This window comes from Falco biarmicus, chromosome 11, assembly GCF_023638135.1.
Source record: "Falco biarmicus isolate bFalBia1 chromosome 11, bFalBia1.pri, whole genome shotgun sequence".
NCBI lineage: Eukaryota > Metazoa > Chordata > Aves > Falconiformes > Falconidae > Falco > Falco biarmicus.
In genome coordinates this window covers 20,841,893-20,854,336 of record NC_079298.1, presented here as the reverse complement: position 1 = coordinate 20,854,336, position 12,444 = coordinate 20,841,893, and the positions used below count along the sequence as shown (strand labels likewise).

Below are 12,444 nucleotides of genomic sequence, written 5' to 3'. Positions count from 1 at the left end.
CACTGCTGTGATTTGATAATAGCCCTGTGGTAAGTTACTTTGCTTATATACCTACTGGTGAAATATTTTTCAGTAGCTACATATTTAAATTGCATGCTGAAATCTTAACAATAATTCAGTGGAGGAGACACTGTGGCAAACAGGATAGTACACAGATTGGATCCTGGACAAGCTCCTTGTACCTCAGCCTCCCTTTTGCTAAATGGGAAAAGTGAGGGTAGCTTGTGAAGGTGCTTTCAGGGATTTTTAATTATTTTCTTTAAGAAATGTATTTTGCTAGTGAAGCAGTAGCATACTCATCAGAACAGTTGCCACTTTCTTTAAAAGAACTGAAAGAAAACTCTGGAGTCTTGTATCATTGGACCTAGAAGTTTGTTTAAAATTAGGTTAGAAACAAAGCTTATAAAAAGGGTTAGGAACAAAACTTTAAACAAAAATGTCTTTTGATCTCAGAAGCTGGAGCTGAGCCAGACGAATAGCCTGTCCCATGTCGATAAAGGCCTTTCACTGAAACTGATGACTTAGAGAGGCTGAACTTTTAGCTATTACAACATTGTGCAACCAATGTATATTTGTATTAACTTAGTCATTACCATTAAAACTGTTGTAACTGCAAAGATTGTAAACTTTGCCCAATTTACTTTTTGTTCAAGCAAGCTCAATGCAAGGCTTGTGGACCAAAAAATACGCTTTTAAACAGCGGTTTTATTTGATATTCGGCTTTGTAAGTTTTATTCCAAAATTTCAGTAGCACTCGCTAGTTTTAAACTTCGCTATGAGTGTCACTCTTGAGGAGAACTCATTTTTCTTACTAAAAAATGGTTGCAGTTCAGGGCAATTTTGAGATGTCTTCAGTTTGGCATCAGCCTGGATCCTGTGTGGAGACAATGAAGATAGTTTTATACATGTTCTTCTTGTTTTCACAAAGCCTTTCTTTTATCTTCTAAAGTAAACATAACTACTGAAAAGAAATCATATTGGCTCAATATTTGTCTCAGTTTCTTGCTGCAATTAAATAGTTATGTGTAAACATGAATGCTGTAATTTCTGTAATTATTTGCCAACTGTGGGAGCTATCTAGGCATTACTGTTTAGTAAGAGAAACATAGTAATGTCTGCATGTCACCAAAGTGAGACCTTTCCTAGTGTTAGGTTAGCTTACATACTAGTCTTCTGCTCAGTTTTTCAGTTGTCTGCGTGTTTTTGATACTATTATCGTATTGCTTTTCTATCAGATGCCCTGCTTCTTCAGAGTCAGTAATTTGATCAAATCTCACCCTTTTTTTGTTTTGTTTTTCAAATGCACCTTGAACAGTTTTAGCAGTAATAATAGACGTAGTTAAGCACAATGGTAAATTTTGAGAATAGACTCAAGATCCTAGAAGTGAAACTTTCTAGGCTGTTGGCTGTTCAAGGTTAGTGTTTATTAAACTTAATTTGTGCCTATAGTTATGCTGTATGGATCCACTGTATAGCAAACGCCTGTCTAGGTTCATTTTGATAGTGACTGGCTTTTGTGTTAGTGCTTGTGTGATGGTCTTCAGAGGTCTGACTGGAACATTAATTTTTTTTGTTTTGTTATGCAGTCCAATTTTGACCAATGTAATGATTTAATTGCTCATCCTGAGTAGATGCGACTTTCCTTCTATACTTATTTTGATGAATAGCAACGTGTAAGTGTTTCTCAGAGCATGTGGCAAACTTGCTTGTTTCTTCGGATTATCTTTAAAGCATTAGAGAGACCTATGCAAAATCTTCAAAATGCATCTTACTCTTCTTGGCACAGTTGTGTATTCAGCTTCCTTCCTTTTCTTCTCTCCAGGCTTCACTTCCCCCTGCCCCCAAAGTCTCTTAATACTCTTTTGCACCTTGGCTTTTTACATCTTTTCTTTGTTCACTCTTTTCACATACTCAGTCTCTTCTTACTGGCTGTCATCTTCCGGGAATCACCACTTTTTTCTTTGGTCTTTGCTTATGTAATGGAGCCTGATTTTTCAGAAATTCGAGACAGAACAATAAAATACAGAGCAAGGAGTCTGGCCTTTGAGCCAGTGGTATGGCTGAAGTAGCAGTTCATGCAGCTGCTATGCTTCCGAATAATTTCTAATACTGCTTTGCCAAAATTGTAGCTTTGGGAAGTTTACTGTGGAAGCATATACAGCTACAGCAGAAATCAGATCTGCGGGCTTTGTGTGTCTTTATTCTGTGCTGTTACAGTTATAACTGATCAGCTGGCACAATGAGCTAATTTTTAGTGTCCTATAAAATCCTTCAGGGAGCAAATTACTGGAGGGTTTTTTAATGCATTTTACTGTGCAGTAATGATGAGGATAGATAGCAAGTGATAGAATTTGAGAAACTAGTGAATAAATATGCAAGAAAGATAATTCATTATTTTTTACTGGGTGGTGTTTATAAATGGTTAATTAGATCCATTTGTGCATTCAATTATTCAACTTGCGTTAGCTTACATTCACTATGACAAACATAATGAAGTCTGAATAAAGACCTAGCTTTGGTCTTCCTGAAATGAGAAGTATTCTATGTTGGGGGACATCAAGACAGAGCGTGCAAAGTAGCATAGATGTACTTGACATTTGGTGTGAGGTTCAAAATTAATGGCATGAAGGACCTCTAATGGTGACTTTTCTAATTCATGTTCTCTTAGGCATGCACATTTCAGCCTCCTGTCTCCATCTGCTTCATGGAAGCGGTCATGGAGGTAAAGAAGGCTTTTATATCTGCCTTTTTACCTAGCATGTATTTTTCTAAGTAGTGGGCTCTGAAGTTGAACTTGAGTGCCTCAAGGAGACTTCTCCAAAGTTTGTTTGTCTTTTGGTTTAGATGGGTTCTTTCTCTGTCATGCTGTATCAGAAGTTTGATGAAGTGGTATAATTGGTTGTTTACTAAATGTTTTTGGAATAGCAATTAGGAAACACCAGGTGGCCAAACTTGAAGGAAGGAGGCTTCTTCCAAAAAGAGTTGGGCCTTTACAGGAAATGCAGGGTGGTAGTCTGGGAGCTGTGATAGCCACAAAGCAAGCGCTAATGGTAGGTAGTTCCTGCTTCTCTCTGGCAATTTGTTGCGATTTCCATGCAGCTTACTAGAGCTAAATTATGCTTGGTCTCGTCTGGGAAGTGCTAAAAACATACCTGCTGAGGAGGTCATGCTTTGTTACAGTAAAGGCATCAGAAGAGCAGTAACTAAGTTTTGTCAGAACATGGCTATGCTTTCTTACGGGTGGGGCAGTGGTGTGACTGATTTAATGCTTGCAAGCACTTGTAAGCATCATATGAAAAGAGTACTTCGGTGTATGCATGTGACTTCATTTAAATGTGTTGCTCTCTGGATAGACAAAAATGAAATTGTGACAGTTACCGGTACATGTATCTGATAACTCGTTTACGAATTACGGTTTTCCATCAGCTTTACCCAGATATTGCTCTTTCTCCACTTACATTCCTGCTCCATTGGAGTAACTTGAAAATGTACTTGTGCTGCTTTGTGCCCCATTAAAATGTGAAGGAATATGTTCACCAGATCAAAAGACAAAGGGAACAAAAAATACCCCTTGCAACAGCATCTTGCTTGGGCAAATCGGCTTCCAGTCTTAGTTAAGCTACTCTGAGAATGCATTGAGTGATCTGAATTTTTTTTCTTGACGTCTTTTACTGTGGTATTTTCTGTTCTTTGTTTTGTAGTTTCTTTATCTAGAGCCTCTCATAAACGGCTCGGGGAAGATGTCCATTCTTTTGTTTTCCTTGTGTTCTCATTGTTCTTGGAAAAGGTACCTTTCAGGGAAGTAGAAACTACCCCTCCTGGTGCATATGGCAGTTTCTGTGTTGCTGTCTATTTGACTGCACAGTAGTTCAGAGGGTTTTTAGAAGATGACACACAGGCACAAAAAGCCATTAGGTTTCAGGAACTCTGTTGCAGAGGACCAGTTCAGGTCTAGTTAGAAAGTGAAAGATCTCTGAAATGCTTGGGATGTATGTGAGTAGAATCTAATTTCTTGAGGGGAATGGATGTCTTAAGTTTGCCAACATGAAAGAAATAAGCCTGTTCTTGTTTCAAATGCATGTAGGCTTCTCTGGGAGGAGGAAACTGTGGTCTACTGCTTTTTTTTTTTTCTCTCATCTCAACTGACATCAACTAACTGACATCAGCTGCAACTCGTGGATATGTCTGCATTCAGATAATACTGACTTCTGTTTCCCTCCTTCCCATGATGTTCTGCAAAATCAGCAATGGCAAAGCTTTTGCTGTAATAACTGCTTCACATAAGCCACAGCTCATGCAAATAGTTCTCTTCAGAGAATGGGTTCTGGGTTTCAGTATTTTATCTGCTTACATTTGTGGTGATGTTGTTACTGATGTTGCGGTATGTAAAATATTTGTACTACTCGGTAGTTGCTACAGCCTGAAAGATGGTTAGCAGGTTTTTTCTTCCTGATTATATGAGGAATATGCTTTTGATGAGACCATAAAGCATTAAGAACCCCTTACCTATTCACTTTTCCAGAAGTTATCTTGGCCATTTCTGTCTCTCTCCCCCCCACCACCTTGGGTTACTGCCTTTATATCCAGACTGCTTTCATTGTTGCTGTCAGAAAAAATGCTGTTGAGCCTCATCTTCCTAATGATGGTTTGACCCAGGGTCTGAAGGAATTCTCTTTAGGTTGGTATCTGCTTTCTATTTTTATGATTAGTTCTCGGGTACCTTCAAACATCAAAAAGTCATTCTAATTTTTCTAGATATACTGTAGGAATCTTTAAAGCTGGGGATGGAACTGGGAAATGTCTCGTGTACCTACAACTTAAAAGTTTGGCTACAGGGTAAGAGCATGAGAGGTGCTCATCTGGACGATGTGAGAAAAATGAAGGATGCAATCAAGACTGTGTGTTCTTTAAATCAGCATGTTTTGCCTCACCAGATGATGTCTTATGCTTCAGAATACTAAGAGGTTTATTCTTCTGTTTTATATTACAGGAGTCAGACAAGTGTAACAATTTTTTAAGATGTTACTGCCAAGTTGCTTCAGTAGCATAGTGTTATGCCTTTTTGGTATCAAGTATACCACTTATTACTGTCTTTCAGGTTCTGTGGAGTTTTAGCGTTGGTGTCTTGTGTTTTGGAGTAGAGTAAAGCTAGAAATACTTCTCAGTTCAAGCAATCCCAAACTTACTGTTTTTTCTTGAGCTTTATCAGCTGTATTCATCATAACAATATTAACTTCGCTTAATCCCCTCATTCCCCAGCTCTGGCTCCTAGAATCTCCAGGTTTTGTTACAGATTCCTATTACACCTGTTTATGGGAGGTATGGACCTCAGTGCTAACTGAACACATTTGCTATGTGTTTCTTGTTCATACACATTTTCATACATAGTTTCAAATGCTAGACTGAATTTAAAAAGTGGCCTTGCCATCCCCATTTATTGTCCAAATACAAGCTCCCACTGCCAAGGATTAATACATAATTTTTATAAGGTGCATTAGAATTCAGGCAGGAGTAAGGGGGGAAGCTTCATATGACATTCTTAAATTAAAAGGACAAACTTTTGCTTTATGTTTGAAAATAAATGGCAGGTGTTATATTCAAACTAGCAATTCTTGATGGTATTAGCTGAAAGCTACAACTTCGTGAAATTGTAACTTGGTTGAACATGAGTCGTCTTATAATGGTACTTGAACTACTGAACAAATTCCAAGATTTTGACGGCGTTTTATACATGAAAGGGAGTTTCCAGTGGTGCTTTGCTTTTATATAATTCTGCAATAGGTTAGTAGGTCCTTGCTGATACTAAAACAACAGTTTAATGCTGAATGTCAGTTATCTAGTCTTCTAAAGAGCAAGCACTGTGCTAAACTAAAAAAATAGCTTCATGTGTTTTGCCAGTAAGTTTCTTAGAGCATGCTGTAATTGTTTTGGATTTACATTATAATTACATGTAGAATAACAAGGAGGTAGATGTCTTTTCACTACTGCTATAGGGGATGCTTACTAAATATCTCTGTTTAGTTAACACTCGTTGAAGTATCACTTTCACATATGGAAATTTCTCTTCTTAGCTTTAGACTGTAAGCAAAAGAAGTCAAGGTCAAGATCCGGAAGCAAGAAAAAAATGCTGCCTTTACCTCATAGTGCTGACGAAGTTTACATACTCAGATGCAGGTACATAGGCTTATTTTAATTGAAAGAACACATTCCTAAAGGCTTGCTAATTTTAATCCTGAGACTGTATCCTGTGAATGTTTGTGATTAAATTGAGTAATAAGAGGGGGGAAGCAATTGCCTATTTTCATTAATTTGAACAAAAGAACTTGAATCAGTCATATTTGGATATTAGGTTGCCAGCTGTTTTCTCTAACTAAAATCTTACTGGTCATGTCTGAGTAATATTCTCTCCTTCAAAATAAACCTTACATAAGAACAACAGATTATTATTGCAGCGTTAAAAATGTAAGAAATGTAAAAAGAAAAAGTAAGAATGTAAAAAAAAAAAATGCAGTTTTTTCATGCTGACGTTTCCTATAATATAATATAAATGAACTCAGTTACTAAGGTTTTCAGCTAAAATACGTAAAAACAAACTTTAAAAGAAAATCAGGACTTCCCACTCAATGTCTTTTATGTTATAATTTTACAGTAAAGCTAGATATATCTTGATGGAATAATTTTAATATTTGCATAGGTTTTGTGGTCTGGTCTTTCGAGGACCTTTGTCTGTTCAAGAAGACTGGATAAAGCACTTGCAGCGACACATTGTCAACGCAAATCTTCCACGGACTGGAGCTGGCATGGTTGAAGTCACATCACTACTTAAAAAGCCTGCTTCAATTACTGAAACTTCATTTTCTTTACTGATGGCAGAAGCAGCATCATAGAACAAGGAAACGTTTTAAATTTTAATTGGATGTAAATTTGAAATACTTTGTCATTTTTTAAAATAAATTGCTACACTAAATTATGTTTATAAATGCTAAAGACAGAAAAATAGAGGAAGTGGATTACAGTAACATCAAACTAAATTGAATACTTAACAGTTACAGTAAGTAGTCTTTATATTTTATATAGGGTGGAAGATGTGTTTTTAAGGTTTATTATGTTTTTGTCAGTTACTGTGTTCACTATCAATACAAGACCATTACATGTATGGCAGCCATTTTTAAATTGTTGCACATGGGTACTTAAAAGACAGATTTTAATAAAGCAAAGAAACCATATTCTCTTCAGTGTTACCCAAATCAAGGCTCTGTTTATTCCAAAAAGAATTACATAGTAAAATAAGATATTATTATATTTTGTTTGTATGTATGTAGTGTTTTGTATAATACCAAGAACTGCTAATACAATTTACTCAACTTAGGGCATTAAATATCATGTACTTCATAGTTCAAGAGACTGTTTCATTCAAATAGGGCAATTAGTACTCTTCTATCTAGGTGTGTACGTGTTTTTTTTAAATCACATGAGGCTTTTTGTACTAAAAAGTGGAGGGAAACTTGTTTAAACAAATTTCTAAGAGAAATATGTACATAATACTGGAAATTTGTGGTAAGGAAATATTCTTTACTTCAGTTGCATTTCTCACTGACAATAAAGTGGTGCATCCATGCTACCTCCTACTTGTCAACAAAGATGGTATTTACCCTTAAGTTTTTGTATCATAGTAGATTCAATCCAACTATCTTTATTACAAAGCATCTTTTTGTTAACAAGTTTGTTTCTTTATGATGATTTACTTAAAGTCTGACTTGCTTACAGAAGTTTGCCTCTCTACTATTTTATTTAACACTGTAGAAATGTACTAATAAGCATTGCTCACTACACGGTTAGAGTAGACTTTTCATTTATAATTCTGTTTAAAAGATTGATCATTTTAGAAAATTTGAACACAGATTGAAATGTTTCTACATATGAAGAGAATGTTTACAACTTAAATTTTAGAGCTTGTTTTGGATGTGATTATATGTATGAAAACTGTAACACTATGCTCATGCTAAGGACCTACTTACAGAATTACTGAAATAAATGTGCTGTGAGGATGGAAATATGGTGCAGGTGTCTTGGTCATGCTGAATTGTGTTTGTTCATTTAAACTGTTTTCAGAACATGATTTTTGTTTAAATCAAATTAGATTCCTCTACAAATCAATTTTGTATGCAAGTAACATTTCATTTTACTCATATAGGGTAACCGATACTGTAGTTAAGCCAAGGATATGCATTGATATTTTCTTTATATGTAAATAAAGTTAAAAGCAGTTAAAACAAGAGGAGTATTTTGGTAGAGTATATACATACCTCACTGCCAGTGAAATTGCTTTCCTATGGTATATCTCCTTACCAGAAAAATCTCTAAATAAAAAGGTTTAAATAAAATCTAAATGTCTATAATGTGAAGCATTTATTTGCATTGTGTGAATTAAGTTTGTGAAATTGATTTGTCTTGCTTGAGATTAGAATCTTCTCATGATCTTAAGTAAAAGTACATTTACTTGCAATAAACTGACTTGTTCACAGACACATTACATTTGATTGGTGGAAAATATGAATAAATGTCTGTCTTCCTGTATGTGCATGGTTCAGAGGTAACACACAAGGCTTGTTAACGGTCTGGTAAAAATAGGTGGGTTAGAAATGCACAGCTGTACAGGACAGTCCTGAGACAAAGCCATCCTCGCTCTGTCAAGGCTATCATTAAATGAGTGATATTGGGTGTTTTACTGTACACGTTGCTACAGATAACTTCAGCTTTATTGACAAAATTTATTCCCTTTTTTTTTTTTTAACTGGGAAAGCTGTATCAGTTCATTTAAAGGCTGGAGAAAAAAATACTTTAGAGATTTTAGGAAAGGTAACTGGGATGTTGAAGTGTATTGCAGACAAATTATATGTATGCAGACTAACGAATTTCTAAATTTGTGGATGATTGTGGGGGGGGTTTATATGCTGTGAAAATGGAAGAGTAGCAGCAATGTGTGGAAACGGAATAGAGGGAAGTGATCAGATCACCTTGAATGTTTATAATGCTTTAATAGAGTGCTTGTTTACCTTTCTCACCAAAAAGGGTGCTTGTAAGAGCACCGTATTTTGTGGCTGTTTAACAGATGAAAAAATCAATTGAGTGCAAATGATATTTATCTAGTATTGTTAAGAAAGCTTGTGAGGTGAAGCCATACCATGCAGAATTCTGCATTAGCAAAAAAACTCTATTAGGTTCATAATAATAATAAAAACTAGTTAATTCTATTTAATTCATTAAACCCCAATAGCGAGCTGCTTTGTGTAACACTAAAATGCAAGGTTGTGTCTGCAGAGCAGGGAGCTAGCTCAAGGCCTGATTATTTTCCAAAATGAGATTCTTTTGATCAGGAGCAGCAGTTTGCAGTGGCAGGCTTTCTGAGTGGGTGCGCTGGAGCTGTGTACCCTGCTTGCATCAGATCCTTGGCAATATAGTTTGAAATAATCAGAAGAGTTCTACAATTTCTGTATATATTAAGTTAATTGCATATATGGTTGATACAGACTGAATGATCTTCTTAAAACAAAACTGACTACCCTTAAGCTTTCTTTAGCCTCCAGTCCTCAAATGGGGCTCTTCATTTTCTTGGTTTCTGTTGTTTGGAAATACAGATCTTCTGTCACTGCCTGCAAGGAGATACAAATTCCCCTTTCCAGAGTGACAGAGATTCTAAATAATCTGATGATAGAACAGAGTTAATTAAATCTCTATATTATATGAATCTCATGTTTTGAGATGTGTGGCTTGAGAGGCAGTGTGGCAGTCTGTGCTGAAGAGCTGGGCTTCCAGAACTGCACGTATAAACACGAGTGTTAGTCTGTTCACGTTGGCTAGATTGCTGTGGGGTAAAGGCTAGCGTAGTGATTTTTATTTGGTTGATTTTGGTTCATTATCATAATCTTATGTGTTTCTGGAGTTACTCTAGTGTCTGGTAAAGGTCTCTTTAAGTAGCAGCCTCTGGAAAATTATGACAAAATTTTGAGAATGCTTAGAGAAACCTGGAAATCATAGAAGACCCCACCTCCCACATTTTGTAAGATGGCCTATATCCCTTAGCTCCAGTGATACTTCCAAATCATCTTAAGAAATTAAAACTCTGTTTGCATTCCTTGAAATGATGTTTCTGCAGGATCTTCAAAAGGCGATTTTAAAGTGCCTGTGGTAGCCACTGCCCAGTGGTAGCATGTTCAGGCTGTATGCATGGAAAATAGGAGATGGAGGCAAGTGGATAACAAATGTTGGCTCACAAAGATCCCTGGGCATTTGCTTCTGTTTGCCATATACTGCTTCGTGTGGATTGTGTGACTTGTATTAGGCGGGCTGCTCCCGCAAGCCGAGGTGGTCCAGCTCTGCCTGCAGATCAGCTCAGACCTCCCCAGGGCTTGCCTCACCCGGCCGGTGGCGTCAGGAGATGAGCTGCTGGCTCTTCTCAAGGGGAGAGGAAGCACAGGCCAGACAGTAGGTAACGCTAGCTACTGGGGAAGGAGAGCGGGCACCTAACGTGCCAGAGATGGGCGACTCTTAACGGCTGGGGCTTGTGCCCTGGGCCAGGCTGTGTTTGAGCTGTGTGCCGGTTCAAAGTTCTACCTTTTCAGCCACACTCAGGGAGATCACCAAGGTCTTTGAGGTAAGTGGCTCACAGGAGGAACGCGAGTGGTGAATTAGGGCTCAGAGAGGTGCATCCACCCAAAGTTTTCCAAAGGTCAGCGCCACAGGATGGGGGTGGCGAGGTCAGTTCCTGCAAAAGTGTTTTGACTCCAGTGCTTTGTCTGGGCCGGTTGTGGGGCTGGATTGCCTGCATGTCACTAGTGCTTTAAAGAAGTGTTATTCATTAAATCTACCAGATTCTGAAAACCTACAGAAGATATAAGTTTGTTGCGCAAATGTGGAAAAATTAACAGCAAATAACAAGTACTTTCTTCTAACTCCATGTGAGGGCTGTGAACAAAGCCTGTTTAGTTGAGCACCGTGGTCAACAGACTTCCACTTTTTATCACAGTAGTTAATGGCCTGGATACTTAAACACCAGTTTCATATTAAAATAAAAAAAAGGGGTTTATAGTTTTGACTTTGTTTTTTTAAAAAAATCTTTTTAGGGTGGTACGTACTTAAAAAAGCCAACTGCATTATGATTTCAGATATTTGAATCCACCATGCTTTGTAGGTGCTGTTGCCTGATACATGGGTAGCAATTTTGATGTAATGGAAACATTTGGCCGTAGTGCCAGGTCTGTAATCTCTTGCAATAAAATGTTCCTTTTTAACACCACAGGCTTCTTGGTGTTCTTCCCGTTGTTCGGAGGTGAGCCACACAGCGTGTGTCACTTAACTGGGGGACTTCCACCCTAACGTGGGTGTGTGGCAAGACAGGGCGGCTTTGCTGGCTGTAGCCGCCTGAAAATGCAGAGGTGAGGCAAGGAGAGGGTGGTTACATCCCAGTATTGGAGACCAAGGGTTGGTGGCGAAGGGAACATCACCAGAGCCAGGGGCCCAAATCTGGATCCGAATCACAAATAACAGCAGCTCTCATTAGCACACATCCTCCCGCTTCTTGCTTTGCACAGTCTCATTTTGCTGATGCTTTCTTTCCCAGTTAGAAGCAGTTTTTCCCTACAATGCTCGCCGTGCGGTGGCTTCCACACATACTTGGACCCAGAGTATTCTGGAAAACCCAGTCTGCCTGGCACTCCACAACAAATTCCCCACAGTCTCCTGCTGCAGCACGAAAGGATTCATTGCCATGCCGCAAGCAGTCACACACACATGCTGTAAGAACAAAAATGAAGAGATAATAAAATTCAGCGTAGAAGAGCGTTGGGGTGGTTGGTTGGTTGTTTAAACAAGGGCTGGAGTGGGGGTTCCCTCCACACTGTCCTACTAGGGCTGATATTCCAGCGCTGCTCGTTCTCATTTCTAGTTGCACTATAGGCTGATAAAATTGTATTTGAAAAAGCGAAACGAGGCAGCCCTCTGACTTCAGCACCCTATTCGCCTATTAAGATTTGAACATGTCAGCAAACAGCTTTCTCATAAAACGTGGTGGCACTCACATGCATCAGGTGGAAGAACCTTGTGGTCCAAGTAGCTGCGAGTGGCTGCAGCGCTTTCCCTTTGGGAGCCATTCTGGCTGCCTTAACTCAAGTGTGGGCAGTGCCAGGGTGCCAGCACGGGGAGGGGGGGCTGTGTGGGGTGGTGCTGGTTATGGAGGTGGTGTGCCCATCTTGCCTGAAGGCTAACATGCTGTTATTTTGGCTAGAAATAAAAAATGGATTAACTGCACCCCTGTTGGGGTGCGCTTCTCTAGGTGGAGGCAAAGTTTGTTACAAAAGCTGAAAGACCTTTCTTGTGCAGGCTCTGCACGCTCCTTTTATTACAATTAAAACCCAACAAATAGCATCCTTGGTGACTGTGAGCCCA

The 12,444-nt window shown here is 38.4% G+C and overlaps 1 protein-coding gene across 10 annotated transcripts in view; it reads left to right on the top strand.

The window, feature by feature from the left end:
- ZNF644 (zinc finger protein 644) overlaps positions 1 to 11,296 on the top strand; it is an 81,314-nt gene extending 70,018 nt beyond the window's left edge. For 8 of the 10 annotated variants that reach the window (XM_056356414.1, XM_056356419.1, XM_056356417.1 and 5 more), the window contains 2 exons: positions 6,072 to 6,174; positions 6,695 to 11,296. In XM_056356414.1, coding sequence (XP_056212389.1) covers positions 6,072 to 6,174; positions 6,695 to 6,887 — 296 coding nt within the window. In that variant the 3' untranslated portion in view covers positions 6,888 to 11,296. Of the gene's footprint in view, positions 1 to 4,522; positions 4,679 to 6,071; positions 6,175 to 6,694 lie in introns of all 10 variants that reach the window. The other 2 variants (XM_056356422.1, XM_056356421.1) reach the window with 1 other exon arrangement.
- The last annotated feature ends 1,148 nt before the right edge of the window (positions 11,297 to 12,444 follow it).